The following is a 21,662-nucleotide window of genomic DNA, read 5'->3' on the forward strand; positions in this document are numbered from 1 at the left end:
ACCAAATTAAGTTCACTAATTAATATAACATATTAATTCAAGTAATCCACTAAGGATCAAGTACGCATTTAATTACTTTAAATACGAAAAATTTTCACGTAGCCACTGTTAACTATTCTGGAAAAAAAATTCGGCGTATGAAAATCGTATGATTTAACTAACGATCGTCAAGTATTTAACGGAAAAGCTCGGGTTGTTACATGGGTGAAGTAAATTGTTTTTTTTTTAAAATTTTGAGTTTTTTTCGAATTTTTTTTTTAGGGATCAAGATCACATGAAAATATGAACATTTAAAAAATACAATTCGTGATGAATGTTATTATTTATGTGGGAAAACGATCGACAAAAATAACATTCAAGATAATATTGATCGTGAAGAATATTAATCTTCAAATTTTTTTTCCATGTTTTATGAAGTATTTTTTGTCAAAATTTAGCCCGAATTAGAGTTTGGGGTTTAGGATTTACGCTGTATTCTCGAGTTTTTTTTCGAGCTGAAAGGAATGGAGAAGAAAGGAGATGAAAGTGTTTTATTATTCTCCCCAATCCGTCCAAATATGGGCGGAGAGTGTTCTTAACAAAAACATAATGTATTATCCTTCCTAATCATCTAATATCCTTTCCTTTCCGCTAAAAATAAAAACTCGAGAATCACTAATATTTTCTAATCCGTTTGTTTCCTTTCCTTTCCATTCAAAAAAAAAAAAAAAAAAATATCTCGAGAATGCAGCATTAGTGTTTTGGGTTTAGTCCTTAAACCCAAAACCCTAAACTCTAAACCGTTCTTGTTAAAAACTCAATTTAAATCCTAAATCTAAACCTTAAACCCCAAATTTCTAAACCCTAATTTCTAAACCCTCAAAATACGCTCGAAAAACACGATAATTTTTATATATTATTTCTTCGAGCGTTTTCCCCCAAAATAAAAACATTTACACAAAGTGTCTTCTTTAAATGTTCATATTTTCATCCAAAAATATAATGTTCATGAATAAAGTTTTTTCAAAAAACGAAAAAAAAAAATTTGCTTCCTTTCGCTTCCCCTCAATTTGTTACTTCCCAATTAATCCTACCACAATAAACGTAAATGTATTGTTGTTTACTTTTAATTCTAGTTATAATATAATGTAATGTAATGTAATGTTATTTATTTTTAATTTTTTTGAAAGTATTTTTTTTTTTAAGTAAAAGTATAAAAAGTTTTGAAAAAGTATGACATGTCACTAATTTGGTTATGAGTTACTGTACTTCACATGTAGAAGTGTCACTATGATACTATTAGAGACTCATATACCAAGTATTTTATTTTATTTTATATTTATTCAACTTAAATTAAATCAAGAAAATGCTAAATACATACATCCATATATATACACAACACAGTCGTAAGTCGCCGGGCATCCTCTCTCTACCCAGTTCTTTGTCTACAGAGATCTTGATCATCATTTTCACTTGTACTCCATAATCATTCAATATATTGACTACTGTATTTCTTTCAATTTCTGGTAAGTCTGGTATTATTAATTCTATTTTTTTTTTTTTTCATTTTATCTACTTCTTACTCTTTCAACTGATACCCAATCTCACCGTTTTCATTGTTATATCTGCTTCGATCTTTATTTTTTGTGTAAATTGGATCTGGGATTTGTCAATTTTGGATTGTTAGTGTGTAAATTTGAAATCTTTGAATTATGTATCTTGTTTTGAATTGTGTTTAATATTCGTATTCATGTAATGCATGTGATTGAACTGGTATATGTTGTTATGCGTGTATACAATGATTTATTTGTTATAAAGTATTGATCTTGATTAGTGATTGATAGTGGGTTAATTGGTAACTGTTGATTCATTTGATGAAGATCAAGATAAGATTAGTGTTTCTTTCAATTGGATTTGGAAAAAAAAAAAAAGTATTTTAGATTATTTGTATGGGGTTTTTGGATATGTGATTTGGAAATGATATATTTGTAAATTATAAATGAAAAATTATAATCTGATTTAGATAGTTTTTAGGAATCTTTACTTTTATTTGAATGATAAGTTTTGTTCTTCACCTATTTGTTGCTATTTTTGTTGAACCTTATCGCTTTTTTGATTATAAATAATTAGAAATTGATAATTATATTCAAAATTTGGTTTTGCAATAATAACTTTAGAGACACATATAAAGTTCCTCTTTTTATTTCTCTATCCATTACTAGTTTATCATTTTCATATTAATTTTTAAGAAATACATACATACATTCTATAATAAAGTTACATTTTTTATTCTTTATTTGTCAACTCTCTTTAACTTTTGGGTTGATTTCTGTCTAATTACTGCTTCAGGGATTTCAAATTTGAAGGCTATTCAACTTATTATATTTTGAAAACAAATATCATGACTATTGATGTTGTTGAGTCGGCCCATATCCCAGTCGAAAACGGGAAGAAAGAGACCATTGCTAACGGACACGTCAGCAAAAATGAATCTGTTACTCACGTTAACGAGCCGGTTCGTGTCGAAACAATACCGGAGGCCAGTTTTCCGAAGGATGCAGTTGACGAGTGGCCCGAAGCAAAAAAGTTCCACTCGGTTTATTTCGTTAAATACCGAGCAGTTGAAGACCAAAATGTGAAAGCTAAACTTGAACAGGCTGATAAGGAGCTTAAGAAGCTTAATCTGGCCCGTGATCCAATTACCGAGAAGCTGAGGGCTAAAAGGGTAATTTTTTATATCAAAATGTTTTAGCTGAAGCTATTAATGATAGTGTTGTTACATGATTAAACTAATTCGTTTGTTTTTTTTAAAGACTGAAAGAGCACTAGTAATAGGTCAACTGAAGGCTCTTGTTGAAGAGAAAAACCATTTTCGAAATATAATGGATGGTAAGAGAAAGGAAATTGAGCCTTTACAGCAGGCTTTAGGCAAGTTGCGGGGCCCACGGGATGCTAATAAAGATAATAGAAGTTATATTTGTTCATCTGAGGCTGAGCTTAATGATGTTGTAAGCACGATTTACTTGAAATTGATTTTGGTGGTAATAAAACGCTCAATGCATTCTTTATTGTTTAAATGTTTATTTGTTACTGCATGTGCAGATTAAGAGTTTGCAATATCGGATTCAACATGAAAGTAATACACTAACGGAGGAAAAACAAATAATTAGAGAAATTAAACAACTTGAAGGAACAAGAGATAAAGTTATCGCAAATGCTGCGATGAGGGCCGAAGTTCAAAAATCTGTTGGTGAAAAAGACACCATTCAAGACCAGGTCAAAGTAAGGATGCCTTTACTAAATTCTGTATGGATAATTTGGTGATTGTGTAAATGGTTTGGGTGAAAATCGGTAATGTGTTAATATGGGTCAAGTTGATCACAACGATTTTTTTAGTACATCGTTACGTGTTTTCAAAAAAACCTTCTAACGTTAAATATGATACTGCAATTTTAACTTTATTAATAAAGCTGCGTAGGAGGTTTTTTGCATTCACAATTTACTTTGGGAGACGTTTGCCCGTTCTTTTTAACTATATTTCTGGTTGACGAAATTCAGTTAAAATATAACAATAGTAATTTGTTACTTTTGGGCGTGAGTCTGAAACCTTAATATATTAATCTTTCTTATATGATTTTCTTGTTTTAGAGTATTGGTGTGGATCTTGATGAGGCCCGCAAAGATCAGCAGGCTATTAAGGCGAAGGTTAAATCATTAGAGACTGAAAAAGAGGCCATAAACACTGTTATTGCTTCTTTAGAAGATGAATTGCATTTGGTTATAGAGAAAAGGGATAAGGTTTATGGCAAGATTCGCGAGCTGAGGAATAAACGTGAAGAAGGGGTATGTTTGTAATTTTAATCACATTCGTATTTTGTATTTAAAACACGGCTTGTTGATTATCTGTCTTTTTACATGTATTATCAGAATACTTGCTTTTACCAGAACCGCTCGCTCTTGAATGATGCTAGAAGGCTGGCTGCAAATAAAGACGTTAATGCCCTTATTGAGCTTTCTACGTCTGAGGTTTGTTAGTTCCCTTAATACAAACTTTTTGGGGCTATTTGGTCAATATGTTTATTACGTTTTGATGAGTTTCATACCAGCTGATTATCAAATTGTTGAGTTAAAGTTTATATTCAACCCTTCTTTTATATTAAAATAAAATAAACTACATATTTCTTCTGTCCCATATTTATTGTCCACTATTCATTTTTTGGCTGTCCCAAATAAATGTCCACTTCTATAAATAGATTAAAATAATAAGGTAAAGTTCTTTTATGCCCTTGTTTTATGTATGTAAAACAAAAAGGTGGATAAAAAGTAAGGGGTAAAACTGTATGTAAAACAAAATGTATGTAGAACAATAAGGTGGATAAAAAGTAAAGGGTAAAACTGGAAAGTTAACATAAAGTACAGTACGTGTGACAGTCACTTTTTCTTAAACTGTGTGATTTCTGTCGGCGGACGATTAAATTGGGACGGTGAGTATATGATGCTTTTGTTCACATTTCACTAAATATGTCTCCTTTTCTCACAAAAACCTCTTTTGTTTTTTTTTTTTTGTTATTCAAGCATACTATTTGCTTATTTGTTGGAGTTTATTAGTTATGATTCACTTGATGAATACAGGTCGACAAGTTCATGTCCGAGTGGAGTAGTAGTAAAACATTCAGGGAAGATTACGAGAAAAGAATATTGCACTCACTCGACATGCGCCAGCTAAGCAAAGATGGACGTATGAGAAATCCCGGAGAGAAGCCGTTGATCGCACCAGAAATCCCGGCCCCCGTTCCTGTCGAGACAGAGGTTGTAACAAAACTAAAAACAAAACAACCAAAGGAAGATCCCTTTCCTGTAGTTGTTTCACCTCCAGTTGAGAAAGAAAAAGACAATAAGAAGACGAAAGAGGCGGCAAATGGTATTGTAAAGGGTAAAAAGGGAAATTTAGTAGTTGAAGAAGAAGATGAAGTTTTTGGGTTGGAGAAAAAACCGGTGGAAGTAGAAGTTGTAGATGAGTCGAAGATGAAAGAGATAAAGAGGGAAGAGGAGATTGCGAAAGCGAAACAAGCTTTGGAAAGGAAGAAAAAGTTGGCTGAAAAAGCGGCGGCAAAAGCTCAAAAGAAAGCTGAAAAGGAAGCCGAAAAGAAGCTCAAGGTAATTACCGGTCAAACTCGGTCAAACTTTGTCAAATTCGGTCACACTTCGTCAAACTTGGTCAAACTTTGTCAAATTCGGTCAAACTTGGTCAAACTTTGTCAAATTCGGGCACACTTGGTCAAAATTGGTCAAAACCTGGTCAAACTCGGGATTACTTGGGAAATCGGTCAAAACTCGGGATTACTTGGGAAACAGGTCAAAACTCGGTCAAATTCGGGCAAAGTCAAACTTGGTCAACAGCTGAGTACTCCCGAGTTGCCGAGTACTCCCTGAAAAGTCCCGACAGAGTACTCGCCAGTAGTGATTTCTGCAAACTTGCTTATGAATGGCGAAGTTATTCTTGTAAATTTGTTTACAGGATAAAGAAAAGAAAGAGAAGAAGAAAATGCAGGCTTCTATGCCAGCTGTCGAGGTTGCGGAGGAAGCAACGGTGGAGGAGGCTGCGGAGGATCCGGAGGAAGAAAAGGTGAAAACAACGACAATAAAGAATAAAGAAAAGAAGGAAAGTGTGAAAGTGAGAAGCAGAGGAAACAGGGGAAAGGGACCCGCATCGATTTCAAAGGTGATATTGAACCGTAAAAAGTCAAACAACTACATGTATTATTATGCTGCTGGTGTGGCCGCAATAGTTGTTGTGCTATTAGTGGTTGGGTACAATTTGTATGCCTAGATGAAGTTAGAATGGTGAAGTAAATCGGTTGGGTTAAACAAACGGGTACGGTTTTGTTTTTTGTTGGTTCTTTTTGCTTTTTTGTACTTGTAGCCTGAGGACTTTTATATGGTGCTTTAGAAAAGGAGGATTAATGTACTTTTTGACATTTTGTTTTTTTTTTTTTTTAAAGAAACCAAATGTTTATGATGTTATATGTTTTGCAGCAAGTTGGTTTTACTTATTTAACCTTGTTTGAAATTCACTAATAAACCCACTGTATTTGTTTTGGAAGGCATTTTAGAATTTTAGAATACTATGCAACATTTTGGCATTGTATTTCATGTTATAAATGGTCCAACCAATTGTGTACAGATCCATACAAGTGCCAATTGACAAGATGGGACCATCAAATTGAACAAACATATGTACTTTGTTTCCTCCTATCTATTAATATGCCTTACCCTCGATGGAGAATCCATCTGTTTTATCGAGTTTCTCATGCAACATGTGCAACTATCTATCTATCTATATCATAAACTACCGGATTCAGTATTAATTAGATGTGAAACCTGCTCACCTCATTGGTTGTGATTGATATTGATCTTTAAAGGGGAACGAAATCAAAAACCTTTGGTAATCAGTGGGTAGTCATTTTTTCTTTTGATTCACTACGCACTGAAATTCTAACATTGGAATTTCTCTACGTTCTTTTGACAAGACGGATTAACTTTTGGTTTCCATCAATTTATTACCCCTTTTGTCTCAATTTAAAAGTCCATAGACAAAAAAACACAGTATAAGAAATGTCATCATTTACCTTAAACGGACATATTAAATATTTAAACTGGGACATATTAAATATTTAAGCAAGGATATATAGTAACTTTATTATTCTTATCTATTTTTAAAAGTGAGACTATTCAATTTGAACATCTTAAAAGAAAAACGGACATATTAAATATTTAAACTGGGACGGAGGAGTAGAATTCCAATGGCGAAAACTTTCATCAACATAAAAATGAAATGAAGGTAAATTGAAACAATAAAATATCTAATAATCTTCAATGGATGATAATGTGAACTTGTATTGCCGTTAAAAAAAAAAAATGTGAACTTGTATCAATAATTACGTAATTAGCTTAAAATTCTAAATCTAACAATATGATTGTGACGCGTGGTAAAATTGAGATTAAGCATCATTATTCAAAGCTAATTGTACGAGATATTTTTCTCTTCAAATTACTCGGAAAGATGAGTATGTTTAGTGGCCTAAAGAGGTTATTCCATGACTTTTCTTAACCACCTCAAAACGTCTCGAAATGTAGATTTGAACATGAGAGGTCATATAAAGGTACTAATACTGAAACTATTGTTTTCTCCGTTTTAAGAACATGTCCGCATTACTATTTACCTCTGTCACAAAATGATTGTCCATTGTAAAAAATAAATATAAATTATCAAACATTAAACTCTTAATTTTCGAATCTCGTGCGGGCTGCGCCGTTGAAAACTGTTCGAACTCTTTGGTTCCGAAAAAAAGTAAAAATGTTTATATAGAGAGCAAGACTTTCTCGAATCCCCGAGCGAGCTGAACTAGACAAATGCGGAATAGACTTGGACTCAGTTAAGTGCACACTTTTTAATGATGATCCAGAGACCTCGGATCATATTTTGGTCAATTGTAAACCAGCCAAAATTGTTTGGGATGCATTTACCAATTGGTGGAATTGTAACATTAGATTAGATTCAAAGCATTCTCCATTGGAGAAGCCTTCACATCCGATCATAATCATTTAAAAAATATATGGAACGCTTCGAAATGGATATGTGGCTACACACTTTGAAAATACAAAAACATGAAACTCTTTTGTAAACATCCATGGAATCCATCAAAATCAGAAATCATCAACGACATACAACTTAAAAGCTTTCAATGGATATCGAAAAGATCCAAGAAAATGTGTCACGTCTGACACCAATGGTTAATCAACCAAGGTCTTATATTTTACCATCATCCAACTGAACGGGCATCGACTAATCTACACTAACATTTACCATCATTCTTTAACAAACTCCGTCAAATTTATCACCAACATTTACCAAGTCTATCTTAAATTCAATATGAGAAGATGGGACAGAAGAAATAGATTAAAAGACAAAAACCGATAACCGAAACTATCATTCCAACACTGATGGGCTTACCGTAAGCCCAATAAAATATGCGTCGTTAGGCCCAATAACCGACCGCTTTTATTATCATATCTTTCAAATTCAAACTGAAACTGAAACCGTCTTTCTCCTTCAATTCCATCCTCTGCAATGGCGACTTCTAACGGCTTCCTAACAACCCCAACTAAAACCACACCAAACGACAAAAAATCATCATCCTCTGCTTCAAGGAACCACCACAAATCTCACCGAAAGACTACAGATGCATCATCTGCTTCATCTAAGGCTCGATTTGAAGCTTACAATCGCCTTCAATCAATAGCGGTTGCGTTTGGTGAAAAACTTCCGATTCCTGAGATCGTAGTAATTGGAGGTCAGTCTGATGGAAAGAGTTCACTTCTTGAAGCACTACTCGGATTCAAATTCAATGTTCGCGAAGTCGAAATGGGTACTCGTAGACCACTTATGCTCCAGATGGTTCATGATCCTAATTCTTTAGATCCTAGGTGTCGATTTCAGGTTAGTTCCAGTTTTGACCTAATTTACTGGATTGTGAATTAATTGCGTACTTAATTTGTCGTTTTAGGGTTCGTAACTGCATCTTTTATAATTACTGTATTTAATTTTGTGCAAATGATGCACCAGGCACATACCTCACCAAATTTCTCATTTTGTACACTCGGATTTTAATTTATTGGTATTACTTTATACTTTACCAGCGGATCTTGATGGTTAGAGGGCTTTTTTTTTTTTTTTTTTTTTTTTTTTTTTTGTTACATTGTTATTAAGGGGGTGTTTGATGTTTGAGTGGGCTTATTTTTGAGGTTTTGAAGGTTATCGCTGATCGAAATATGCTTGAATATTGAATGTTTGAAACTTATTTCTAGCTTGTAAACTCAACGCACAATATGTGTAGAACCTAGAGCAAATAAGCTTATTTGAAGCACTAAAATCTAAGCTTATTGTGTTGAAATGCATCATGACACCAAAAAGCCATTTTTAACATAAAATATACGAGTACTTTTTGTTAATGTAAAAAGTGTTAGTACCTTAACTGAGAAATTTGGTGAAGTTAATTACCGTTGAGTGCCATTATCTTTAGTTTTTACATAATTTTGATTATGCATTTGGTTTATGATTTGAATTTAGTTGAGTTTTAAATCTGTCGAAATGTCGATTCAAGCTTTGGAAATTAGGAAAGATATGGGAGGTTGGTAACTTTGAAAATATATTAACAGTAGTAGCTTTACAACAGGAGGAGGAATCTGAGGAATATGGGAGCCCTATTGTGTTAGCATCGGAAATTGCAGACACCATTAAATCAAGAACTGATGCATTGTTGAAAAAAACCAAAACTGCGGTTTCCTCTAAGCCAATTGTGATGCGAGCTGAATATGCCCACTGTCCTAATCTCACTGTTATTGATACTCCAGGGTTTGTTCTCAAGGTAAAATTTAGGAAGGCGTATCATTTAATAATGTCTAGATTTATGTGCATAATTATAATTTAAAACTGTAACTGGCAGGCAAAAAAAGGTGAACCTGAGAGTACACCGGAGGAGATTCTATCGATGGTCAAGTCATTGGCTAGCCCACCCCACAGGATCCTTGTATTCCTTCAACAAAGTAGTGTCGAATGGTGCTCATCTTTGTGGCTTGATACCATTCGTGAAATCGATCCGAATTTTAGAAGAACAATCATTGTTGTTTCGAAATTCGATAACCGGCTTAAGGTACAAAATAATTAAACTTTTTACCAACCATTTTAATTAAGCCAAAAATACAATTGTTGATAAATGAAGTCAAACTGGTCCTCAGCGAGTACTCGCCGAGTTTCATAAACCAAGTACTTGGTCAAACACGGTCAAAATTCAGTCAAACTCGGGATTTCTTGGAAAATCGGTCAAAATTCAGTAGTACTCGGAAAATCGGTCAAAACTAAGGATTACTAGGCAAATCAGCCAAAAAATTGGTCAAAATCGGTAAAGTCAAACTTGGTCAACATACGACTACTCCCTAAGGTATGTAACAATCTAATGCTTTCAGGAATTCACTGACAAGTGGGAAGTGGACAGTTATCTAAGTGCAAGTGGCTATATCGGAGAGAACGCACGACCCTTTTTTGTAGCTCTACCAAAGGATAAGGCAGTTGTCTCGAATGACGAGTTTCGGAGGCAAATCGCACAGGTGGATGTTGATATTTTACGCTATCTACGAGACTCTGTCAAAGGTGGTTTTGATGAGGAAAAATATAAGTCCCAAATTGGGTTTTGTTGTCTGCGAGATTATTTGGAATGTGAACTTCAAAAGAGATATAAAGACGCTGCACCAGCAACTTTGGCGTTGCTTGAACAGCGTTGCAGTGAAATCAGTGCTGAACTGAACTCCATGGACTCTAAAATAAGTGCTACTTCTGATGTTGCTCATCTTCGCAGATCATCAATGTTATTTGCATCTTCCATCTGCAACCATTTGGTATGAAATTTTTATTCGTGGAATCTATATTTGTATAGTGCAAATTGCATAAATTAGCTATCTACTATGCAATTAATACCACTTATAGCTGTACATTCTCACTTTGTTACGATTTATAGCAACCAATTTTACCTGTATATGGCCATGTCAACTCACAATAGTAAATAAACAAAACAAAAAAAAAAAAAACTTGATTAAAGTTTAGTTTTTTAGAACAATTGATTATTGATATATATATCAAATGCCAACTTCTTTGATACATATCTTATGTTGCCAAGGTCGTAAAAGTTGCTAGCTGGGGACGAGCTGGGCGTTGACTGACGTTTGACTTTTAGTAATAAATAACTTAAACATATATATTTTACACATAAATATATCAAACTAAAACATGAATATTTCAAACATAGTTATATGGCGGCATGATGAAAAATCTAATTTTTAAAAAGTATACTTTTGGTCTAACTTTGACTTTGACCGACTCAAACCCGACTCAGGTGACTCAACCCGACTTTTTAGCATTGACTGACTTTTATGGCAATTCCTGGAAAAGTCGGGACAGGCTAGTCCCCAAACCGACGTGTCTGCTGACTCGCCTGACTTTTACAACAATATTTGTTTCTATAAAAGTGAGGATTACTAAATATGTAGCTCTACAATGCTGTTTGTTTTTCTTTGTTGGCCAAATTATGTAAATAATGTAGTACATTGAAATGAGCTGATTGGGAAAACGATAACATTATACCGAGTGAGAATTTCAGTCTATTTTAAAAGTATTGTTTATGTTTGATTGTTTATCATTTATTTATTACGACTGACCAAATACATGTCATCTTTTGTTTAAAATGGTGAAGGGTGCACTGATAGATGGGGCAGCAGATCCCGACCCAGAGCAATGGGGTAAAACAACTGAAGAGGAAAGATCCGAAAGTGGAATCGGGAGTTGGCCCGGTCTTACAGCCGATATTAAGGCACCCAATGGTACTCTCCGCCTTTATGGCGGTGCTGCTTTCGAAAGAGTTATGCATGAATTTCGTTGTGCTACTTATTCGATTGAATGCCCTCCCGTCTCAAGAGAGAAGGTAAATTTAGTTTAAAAATAGTTATTTTGGATCGGAAATTAATTATTTTCTTTGCACAGGTAGCAAATATAATACTTGCTCATGCTGGCCGAGGTGGAGGAAGAGGATTCGTAGAGGCTGCTGCTGAGATCGCACGTTCTGCTGCTAGGTCTTGGCTGGCCCCTCTGCTTGATACAGCTTGCGAACGTCTCGCTTTTGTGTTGAAAAACCTATTTGATCTTGCTATGGAGAGAATTAACCTCTGTCATGCTGATTGTAAGTTCTTAATTTAGTTATGGAGTGCAAACTAAAATGCCTTTAAGTATTAACCAAAGTTGTAAGAGTCGCGAGTCTGGAACGAGTTGGTCCCAATCGAGTCCGTCGAGTCGGGCGTTAATAATAATTATATTAAACATAAAATATAAATATTTTAAACATAGATATATGCCACAAAATCTGATTTTAGAAAGTATTAATTTTTTACTTATCTTTACTTTTACCGGCTCAGACCCAACTCAGCCCGAGTTTGACCGACTTTGACTGACTTAACGACTCCGCCCGAGTTTAACTGACTTTTTAGCGTTGACCGACTTTTAAGTCGTTTTTAGGCGAGTCGGGACGGGCTAGCCCCAAACCGATGTGTCGGCCGACTCGCCCGATTTATACAAAAGTGGTATTAACAGTGCATTAATTTTTTGTACAAAGATTGTTAATTACAATTTACAATTAACTGTTATTATATTGACAGATTCAAAGAAAACAGTGGACATGGATGGTTATGTAGGTTTTCATGCTGCGTTAAGGCACTCTTACAATCGTTTTATAACAGACCTTGCAAAGGAATGCAAACAACTCATTCGTCATCACTTAGATTCAGTCACAAGCCCATATTCTCAAGTATGTTACGAAACTGATTTCCTATCAAGTGCTGGTCGAAACGCGAATCGACACCAAACTTCAGCAAGTTCAGTATGCTTCGAGTTGTCAGACCATAATAAAGCTCTTAAAGGCCAAGAAATTATACCCCCACAAAAAATTGATCATGATGACATCACACCCGGAAAAATTGTAGAAACACGAGAAGCTTATATGACTGTGCCCGAGACCCCGTCACCCGATCAGGCATCTGGTGAGGTATATGTCGTTAAGAAAGAAAACGGGGATTATCATGAAGGTGGAGTGAAAAGACGATGTTCGAGAATAAAGGGAAACAACATTATGATGGATAATTCAAGGGTTCAAAATGGAGGTGGAATTATAAGCTTACGATCAGGCTCGTCGTACTCTGAGATTTGTTCGTCAGCTGCACAGCATTTTGCACGCATACGTGAAGTCTTGATTGAGCGTAGTGTCACTTCAGCATTGAATTCTGGTTTTCTAACCCCATGGTAAGCTTCTCATTCGAGGGCTAGGTAACGGGTCAAAACGGGTAGTTTTTTGGTACGGGTAGGAAAATATTGCCACTTCATGTGCCGAATTTTATGTTTTCACTAGGGGCATGTCATTCATGACAGCTAAAAATTTTCAATACTTATATAATTTTTTGAAAAAATTACGCTGTCGGCGTAATCCCAGATTACACAGTGTAAACCACAGGGACCAACCGCGTAACTTTTATTAAATTTTTTAGTAAAATGTTTCATGTTGTTTAATGCAACAAATACATTTTGGGAGAGTCTTGACCTTTTTTTTACATCAGTCTGGGATCACCCAGGGGGACTAAACCACCCACACGTTCATCTCCCGTAGTTGCATAACCTGCCCCAACTACTGCCATGGAGGAAACCCGGATCAATCCGAAGGCATGGCCGGTAAAACCCCCCCTCCTCGTTGCCCCCGCACTAAGCGAAAGGCGACCTGGGTGGATATTTCAGGTCAGGGATAACATTAACATTGAGTGCAATGTTGCAGCCCAGCGGAGTCGAACTCCTGACCTCTCGCTAAGAGAGGCAGGTCACTACTAGTTGAGCTACAACTCAATATTGGGAGATTCTTGTCCTGTAACCTGTGTGACCTATGTCATTTTAAGCTATTTTTATTCCTTTTTTTAACATGTACTGTATTTAGTTAAACCTCAGTCGAACCATTTATTAACTAAACGGGTCAAAATTGCCACTCATGTTGCTTCTGATCAAATTCACTTTATGCTACTACAAACGTCCTGTTTTACATACTTGTTTTTTTTCATATGATTAGTCGTGAACGTCTGATGGTGGCACTAGGACTGGATTTATTTGGTGTGAATGATGAGAAATTTATGGACATGTTTGTTGCACCGGGAGCAATTGACGTACTCCAGAATGAACGCGAGTCTCTGCAGAAACTTCAAAAGATACTACACAATTGCTTGTCTGACTTCAAATCTGTTGCTAGAGCACTTTAATGGAGTCAGTTAACTAGATCTCTCAGAGGTGTTGCTTCCATCTTGTGAGCAAATATCAAACCTAAGACCGATCAATCTTCATTATCTTGGGTTTGGCGATTCGTTTAAGCTTTTAGTACAACTCTAAAGATTACTATAATCAACTCGTTTGTATCACACTGTGCCCGGTTATGGCTTAATAATTAGTACTATTTTATCATTTGTATCACTCTGTGCCCGGTTATTAATCTGTATGCTATCAAATGATAATGGTGATGAAGCTTATTTTTTACAGCAAAACTAAATGCAATATGATTTTTTCATGTTATGGCTTAAAAATTACTGTTTTATCATTGGTGCTTGTAATAATAACCTTGTAAGTTGTAATGGTTCACTAAATTAATTAATTAATTATCAACTTGAACACAAATATAACAATATCTATCTATCTATCTATAACCTATAATAATTCGTATTCGTATGCATATGCCATGTGGATATCCTACAGCCTATTCTAAAATTTTTACTAAAAACTTGACGTCTGTCACCATACAATTCGTCCAATTTTGAAACCAATAAACAAAACCGTCGCACGGTTTTTCTCTCTCTTTCTTTGTAATTCTCTCAAACCCTAACCTTTTTCCCCTTCAATGCACTCAAACGTACATGTTCTTCGATTAGGGTTATCTAATTTAACCAATCGTTCAAAAACAGTCTCTTTCTCTTTCTCTAAACTCTAACTTTCTCCCTTTCAATTCACTCAATCGTTCACAAATTAGGGTTACCTGTTCGATTTGTGTTCGATATCCATAATAGAGTCTTAAATCGATTCTAAAGAACTACGATTTTGGAACGAAGCAGTATAACTATGATTTTGAAGAACTACGCTTTTGAAATGATTTTGAAATTGTTGAATGGAATGAAGAATTTGTTAAGGTTTGTAATTTGATGGGTTTGAAAGATGGGGGTGTTCATCATTGGGAAGTTGTATTCACACATTGTTAGCTAAGCGTTACAGCAGTTTCACGCTTTTTTTTATATTATATGGTAAGTTAACAACTCACAACCGCATCTTTGTGTTTGATTCAATGTGTTTGTTATTTTACTTAGATGTAATTGTTTTTGTTATATGTCTGTTAGTAACATTACTATTGATTTGGAAATCAGATTCTGGAGTTCTATGTTTACGTAATTTAGAGTTCTGTTTATAATGAATTGACTGAGTGGTAAAAAATTTGCTTCCCCCCACTTCCCCTCGATTGGTTACTTCCCCATTGATCCTGCCCATATATATATATATATATATATATATATATATATATATATATATATATATATATATATATATATATATATATATATATATGTGTGTGTGTGTGTGTGTGTGTGTGTGTGTGTATTTGTTAATTTATACTTGTGTATGGTGTTATTAGTTGAACATGATATTAACTTATATGTTTATGATGTGCACTGCTATTAATTGAACATGGTTTGATAGTGCTGATATACATGTATCTTGTATGTGTTTTGTATTTTCACATTTTTTTGTATTTCAAATGATCGTAGGTGTGACAGATTCTATCGGGATTTAGGGTATTTTGATCGTGTATGCAACTTTATCTTCATAAACATAGGCATAGTAAATGACAAATTATCTCTTCTTGATAGTAAGTGAAATATATCACTTACTATAAGTGATAGGTATATAGTATTATTTACCACTTAACTAGAAACAACTTTATCTGATAAAACTCATGTTGGCAGATCAATACTAACCCGCTAAAGTAAAGAATAAGAATGAGTAATAAAGGCAACAAAAGAATAATAATCTATCTGATAAAATTTATCTCGTACTTAGCAGGTATGATGTTTATATTCTTTTTGTGATTCTATTGCTTTTAAGTATTTGAATTTCGTTTTTGATGTTTATATTTTTCTGTAATGTTGTTGTCTTAGGTGGTTTGCTGCATTGTTTGAATGTATCTTAGGATCCGAAGAACTGTTGTGCAAATGCTGAGAGACAGGTTATTTGGTTGGAGAGTTTGAGATTAACATGGATGCTATGTGTTATTCCAGGAAGGGAGTCTCGGAACGATATCACTTGCCATTTTGCGTACACCTTTTGCGGTTTATTAGCTCTAAGGTGGTTCCAAAAGTCGGATCAAAGAATGCTCTCTTGCTTGGTGTCACATCTTATTGGTTGTACATAGCTGCTAATCTGAAACCATCATGGTAATTAGTCTTATTTCTTTTAATACTGCTAAATCTTTGATTTAATTCTTTTACTAACTGCAATCTTATAATGGCTAAACATTTTGCTGATATCAAATGATGCCCACCTTTACAAGGTCTAGCTGTGACTATTTTAATTTTCGTCGGCCACAGGTACAAAATGGTACCAACTTCTTTGTACCATAGTTTTGGTGCTGTTGTTTTATGACTTGGGGACGTATGCATTTTTACTCTCTCTGTTGTTGCTCTTCTATGACGTGCTCCTGCTGGTGAAATTGAAGGTTGAATACTTGAAGCCTTTGGTGAAATTGAGGTCACAAAAAGTTACTTGACGACAAGGCTGGGATGCAGGTAATTTAGACGATTAAAGCTTTTTCTTTTTTCTCAGGCAATAATGATACACATATCCGCAGGGTTGTGCGAATGCGCATCCAAAGCACTAAATAGCACACAAAGGCATACGTTACGGGTATAGTCGCACCCTATGCGCCTATACCATCTGATGCGAGTTTCGTATATTTGCATAAGGGTCCGGTACATTCTAGAAGAATGTACGGTATAATCAATTCGGATTCTTTTCCTTAAATAACGAAAGTTAGTTGGGATAAGATTGCATTTAATTAGGGAAGAGATTCTACCGAAACCCTAATTCGTGAGCCTATAAATACATAGCTCAAAAACCCTAAAGACAAACACATTCACTTGTTTACTCATACGTAAACCACAGCATACAAATCTCTATCGTACGAACAAAGCTTCATACGATCTATAAAGACTTTCAGGTATGTATCGAACTATAAAACCTTCATGTCTTTGGGCTACTCAACCTCGTATGATAGGTTGTTGGTGGACTCTCAAATTGGCCACCCTGTCGGAATCAAAACGATACCGATATGGGTTATCCACGACTAAGTGTCGGAGGTTCGAATGTTGTTAGTCCTTAAACCCCTTTATGCACTCAAGCGTAGGTTCACCTTGACCCGTGAAAATATGCTTGATCATTTGGCGCCATCCGTGGGACCGGTTATATGAAACAAAGAAGATTGGAATTTATGTTGTATATGATTTATTGTACGTGCATTTTTTCCATAAAGCTTTTTGTTTAACTAATCGGTCACTTTCAGTTTTTTTTATTGTTAGCAAGAATGGGTGGAGGAAGTAAGAGTGCAAAGAATCAAGGGCGATCGGACTCTCCAGGAAGTTCAGGGTTTCAAACACCTTCGGCGACTGTTACGAACACACCGCCGACACCGCCAGCACCAACGAAAGGCACATCAAAGCCTCCATCAACACCAAGTGTTGGAACAGGGCCGGTTACATCAGAAACTGTCCTGAATGAGTCATCTAAGGGATGGTGGCACACTCCCGATGGAAGTTTACTAGAAACGGGAACTGGTTTTAAGCCATTCGAGGATCTGTCACCAAAAATCCCGAGCTTTGGTTCTCCAAGCGAATCGGTTCCACCAGGCTTTAAAGTTAAAACTACATGTGTAGGTACAATACCAATTATCACCTCGGTTAAACCTGAAACACCGACTGAAAGGGTCACTACTGAGAAAGCTCAGGAAAGAATCGGGCAGATGGGTCTGAGAAATCCATATGGTTCATACATCATGCTGACACCACAACAAGGGTCAACAGCACGTGCGTCTTTGCAATCAGTCCATACTGTTGCAAACAATCAATATAGCGGAATGCACTATGCCGCAACCCAGTCAAATAGCTTCATATCTCAATTATAGCAAGTCGCGCCACCACACTTGGCACCCACTTTCAATGAGCCAGCGCGGGTACAAGAGTTTATGAGCAATTGGTTCGCAGTGATGCAAGGGCAAAAAGCTAAGCAAAGTCTTGAGTTAGCTCCTACAACAGAAAAGTTTGTGCCGCACATCGCCAATAATCCCTTCACAGTCGCACCGGTGTTGCCTCTAACACTCAGAAGTTATGATGGGTTATCAGACTTGGATGACTTTTTACAAAAATTTGAAGGAACCGCTAGAACACACAGTTGGGGTGATGCAATAGCATGCCATATGCTACCAATAGTGTTGCAAGGAGTGGCAAGGGAATGGTTCAATAATTTGCCAGCCCAAAGCATTACAGGTTTTGCGGAGTTGCGCTCAAGGTTTTTATTGAACTTTCACAATTTGCGCGCACGCAAAAGAACACATGTTGAATGTCATGACATTAAGCAGAAATCGAAAGAGAGCTTGGGAGAAATAATAGACAGATATACCAAAGAGGTGGCTAAGATACAAGACTTGCCAGAAAGCTAGAAGGTATCCGGCTTTATTCATTGTATAGATACTGACAGACACCTGTCTTTATGGCAACGGTTACGAAGAAGAGTGCCAGAAACTTTCGCGGAAGCCGTAAAAGAAATGCATGATTACATGCGGGCACAAGAAGATATAAAGCAGAATTGCAGAAATACCTCTTCAAACATGGACATCGATGATGATTATTATCGAGTGCAGGGAAGAGGTTCGGAGCCGGGTAAACGTTATGGTGGTAATGGCCAACCTAGGGGTGGTACCTATCATAATGATAAGTATCGCAAGTTCAACAACAATAAAGGGGAACGAAGCCAGAGGTTCAAAAGCAGCCACGCTGAAAATGTTGCGTTAATAAAAGACCTCACCAAAACACCAAAAGAAATTTTTGCTACAGAGGCAGCGTGCAAAAGCTTCGACCCCCCAGTGCCTTTGTCAAAGTATGGAAATAGAGACAGAAGCAAATTTTGTGATTTTCACGATGATTACGGTCATGAGACCAATGAATGTCGGCACTTAATTGAAAGAGTTGTTGCTGAACTCAAAAAAGAAAGATTGCAACACTTGAAGAAAAGCGCAAGAGCACAAGCCAACAAGCCAAAGGGAGAAAAAGAATATCCGTGGCAAAAGAAGAATGAGGGAAAGGAAATGGATAAAGCCATAAACATGGTAACCAGCGGACGGATAAATCAGAGGAGCAAGTTAGAGGTATCTGAGGAATGGGAAAATACTCCCATCACATTCTCGGCCATAGCACATGAACCCTCGGATGCACCCATTACAATTAAAGGACGTGTCAAAAGTTGCGGGTACATCATCAAGCGATTGCATGTTGACACCAGTTGCGGTGTTGATATAATGTACGAGCACTGTTTTCGATTGTTACCAGGGGCTGTGCGAGCCAAGCTAGTGGCTCCTAACACTGCGTTATCAGGATTTTCTGGTGAGTCCGCATGGCCAATCGGGATCATTGAATTAGAGCTGAAGCTGGTGGACGATGATAATAAGGAATTAGTGAGAAGCACGACAGTAGAATTTTCCGATGTAAGGTCCTACTCAAAATATAATGGGCTTTTAGGGCGCACGACTTTGCAAAAATTAGCAGCTATCCCTTCTACGGTACATGGCCTTATCAAGTTCCCAACACCGCTAGGGATTGCAACGATAAGGTCAGAAACGCAAGATGCAAGCATCGCGGCCGTAGAACAAGCAGAGCAACAGCCTAGTGAGACCGAGCAAATTCGAAGCTGCATGATCATCGCAAACCCGCGACATCCAGAACAGAAAATTAAAATTGGCGGAGGATTGTCTGATGAGACAAAGTTTAAGCTTCGTAATATATTAGCTTCTAATGTGGACGTATTTGCATGGAAAGAAGCGGACATGACGGGTGTACCAAGGGAAATTGCTGAACACAAGTTTAATGCAAATCCTAGTCTGACGCCAGTACGACAAAAGAAACGCGGCATGGCTCCTGAAAGAAGCGAATGGTTGAAAGCAGAGGTCGACAAGTTGGTCAAAGCAAACATCTTGCGAGAAGTAAGGTATCAAACGTGGGTAGCAAACCCAGTGTTGGTAAAAAAGCCCGATGGGTCTTGGCGTATGTGTGTTGACTTCACGGATATTAATAAAGCTTGCCCTAAGGACAATTATCCACTGCCAAAAATAGACTGGAAAGTTGAATCGTTAGCTGGCTTCCAATACAAATGTTTCCTAGATGCGTACAAAGGATACCATTAAATACAGATGGCAGCGGACGATGAGGATAAGACTGCTTTTCACACAAGCCATGGCATATACTGCTATACCAAGATGCCATTCGGTTTAAAAATGCTGGAGCAACTTAGCAACGGATAATAGATGAAGCTTTCAAAGGTCAGATTGGAAGGAATTTAGAAGCATATGTTGATGACCTGGTCATAAAAAGCACAACAGAACAAGGTTTGTTGGAGGACATATTAGAAACGTTTGCGTCATTAAGAAAGATTAATATAAAGCTTAACCCATCGAAGTGCAGTTTTGGAGAAGAAGAAGAAGGGAAGTTTCTTGGTCATATAATAACTGAGCGCGGGATACGTACAAACCCAAAGAAAATAGAGGCAATCGAGAATATGCCGTCACCAAGAAATAAAAAAGAAGTGCAAAGCCTAACGGGTAAGTTGGCGGCCTTGACAAGGTTCTTATCAAAATCCGCAGAGCGGTCACTCCCCTTTTTCGGAATATTGAAGAATTGCTTGAAGAAAACGGACTTCAAGTGGACGGAGGAAGCAGAAGTGGCGTTTCAAGAAATGAAAAAATTGCTGAAAGAGCTGCCAACAATGACTGCGCCGATTGCTGGAGAAACGTTGATACTGTACTTAGCGGCATCGAAGGAAGCAATAAGTTCAGTGTTGATAGCGGACAGAGGACAGGTACGCACTATAAAAATTAAATATAGCTAATTTTCAATCAATAGGCATTTAAAATTATATAAATATGCTGTGTGAACAGGTGCAAATGCCTGTGTATTTTGTTAGCAAAGCTTTGACAGGGAGCGAATTAAACTATCCTGCAATCGATAAACTGGTTTATTCACTCGTGCATACGGCTAGACGCTTGCGGAGATATTTCCAAGCGCACCCAATAAGGGTCCTAACAGATCAGCCGATAAAGCAGATATGACAAACAACTATTTGTTGTCAACAAACACAAAATTGCTTGATAAGTTTTAACAAATTTACATTCACTGATACATGTTAAGCAGGTGCTATATAAACCAGAAAATTCTGATCGCATGGCCAAATGGGCTATTGAGTTAGGAGAGCACGAAATAAGCTTCTCACCATGAAGTGCGGTAAAAGGGCAAGTCCTAGCAGATTATCTGGCTGAAACAGCCGGAGATATCGAAGTCTCGCATGAATCAAAAGAAATACCACCTCCGCCCGAACAGCTGTGGGAAATGCACACAGATGGGGCTTGTGGTCTAGAAGGCGCAGGGGCAGGAATAGTCCTAAAAAGTCCAGAAGGGGAAGAGTATACCTTCGCACTGCGATTCAGCTTCCCTGTCACAAATAATGAAGCTGAATATGAAGCATTGTTATCTGGGATGCGGGTAGCAAAATATCTGGAGGTTAAAGAACTCTCAGTATATGTTGATTCGTAGTTGGTTGCAAACCAATTTAACAGAATATTCGAAGCACACGATGAATCTATGCAAAAATACTTAAAGCTTGTGCAAGAGCTAGCAGTCGACTTCGATTTGTTCCAGATAACTCAGGTTTCAAGGACGCTGAATAAAAAGGCGGATGCGCTAAGTAAGTTAGC

At 36.6% G+C, this 21,662-nt stretch overlaps 2 protein-coding genes and 1 long non-coding RNA gene across 5 annotated transcripts in view; all 3 read left to right on the top strand.

Annotated features, from left to right (window-relative positions):
• The first annotated feature begins 1,371 nt into the window (after positions 1–1,371).
• On the top strand, positions 1,372–5,926 carry LOC139897846 (proton pump-interactor 1-like). The gene is made up of 8 exons (XM_071880564.1): positions 1,372–1,505; positions 2,329–2,704; positions 2,793–2,987; positions 3,082–3,261; positions 3,628–3,822; positions 3,907–4,005; positions 4,612–5,136; positions 5,498–5,926. The coding sequence occupies exons 2-8, from the start codon at positions 2,381–2,383 to the stop codon at positions 5,807–5,809; spliced, it is 1,830 nt and encodes a 609-aa protein (XP_071736665.1). The 5' UTR covers positions 1,372–1,505; positions 2,329–2,380; the 3' UTR covers positions 5,810–5,926.
• Positions 5,927–8,110: 2,184 nt separating this feature from the next.
• LOC139897847 (dynamin-related protein 5A-like) lies at positions 8,111–14,103 on the top strand. Its single transcript, XM_071880565.1, has 8 exons — positions 8,111–8,479; positions 9,216–9,407; positions 9,486–9,692; positions 10,006–10,434; positions 11,286–11,513; positions 11,573–11,768; positions 12,241–12,880; positions 13,689–14,103. Exons 1-8 carry the CDS (start codon positions 8,111–8,113, stop codon positions 13,873–13,875), a joined length of 2,448 nt encoding a protein of 815 aa, XP_071736666.1. The 3' UTR covers positions 13,876–14,103.
• Positions 14,104–14,534: 431 nt separating this feature from the next.
• LOC139897848 (uncharacterized) overlaps positions 14,535–21,662 on the top strand; it is a 34,154-nt gene continuing 27,026 nt past the window's right edge. The window contains exons 1-3 of one of the 3 annotated variants that reach the window (XR_011776813.1): positions 14,535–14,901; positions 15,619–15,715; positions 15,811–16,474. This is a non-coding gene — a long non-coding RNA (uncharacterized lncRNA). The remainder of the gene's footprint in view (positions 14,902–15,618; positions 15,716–15,810; positions 16,475–21,662) is intronic. The other 2 variants (XR_011776814.1, XR_011776812.1) reach the window with 2 other exon arrangements.

The sequence above is a fragment of the Rutidosis leptorrhynchoides genome, chromosome 3 (genome assembly GCF_046630445.1).
Source record: "Rutidosis leptorrhynchoides isolate AG116_Rl617_1_P2 chromosome 3, CSIRO_AGI_Rlap_v1, whole genome shotgun sequence".
In the NCBI taxonomy this organism is placed as follows: Eukaryota; Viridiplantae; Streptophyta; class Magnoliopsida; order Asterales; family Asteraceae; genus Rutidosis; species Rutidosis leptorrhynchoides.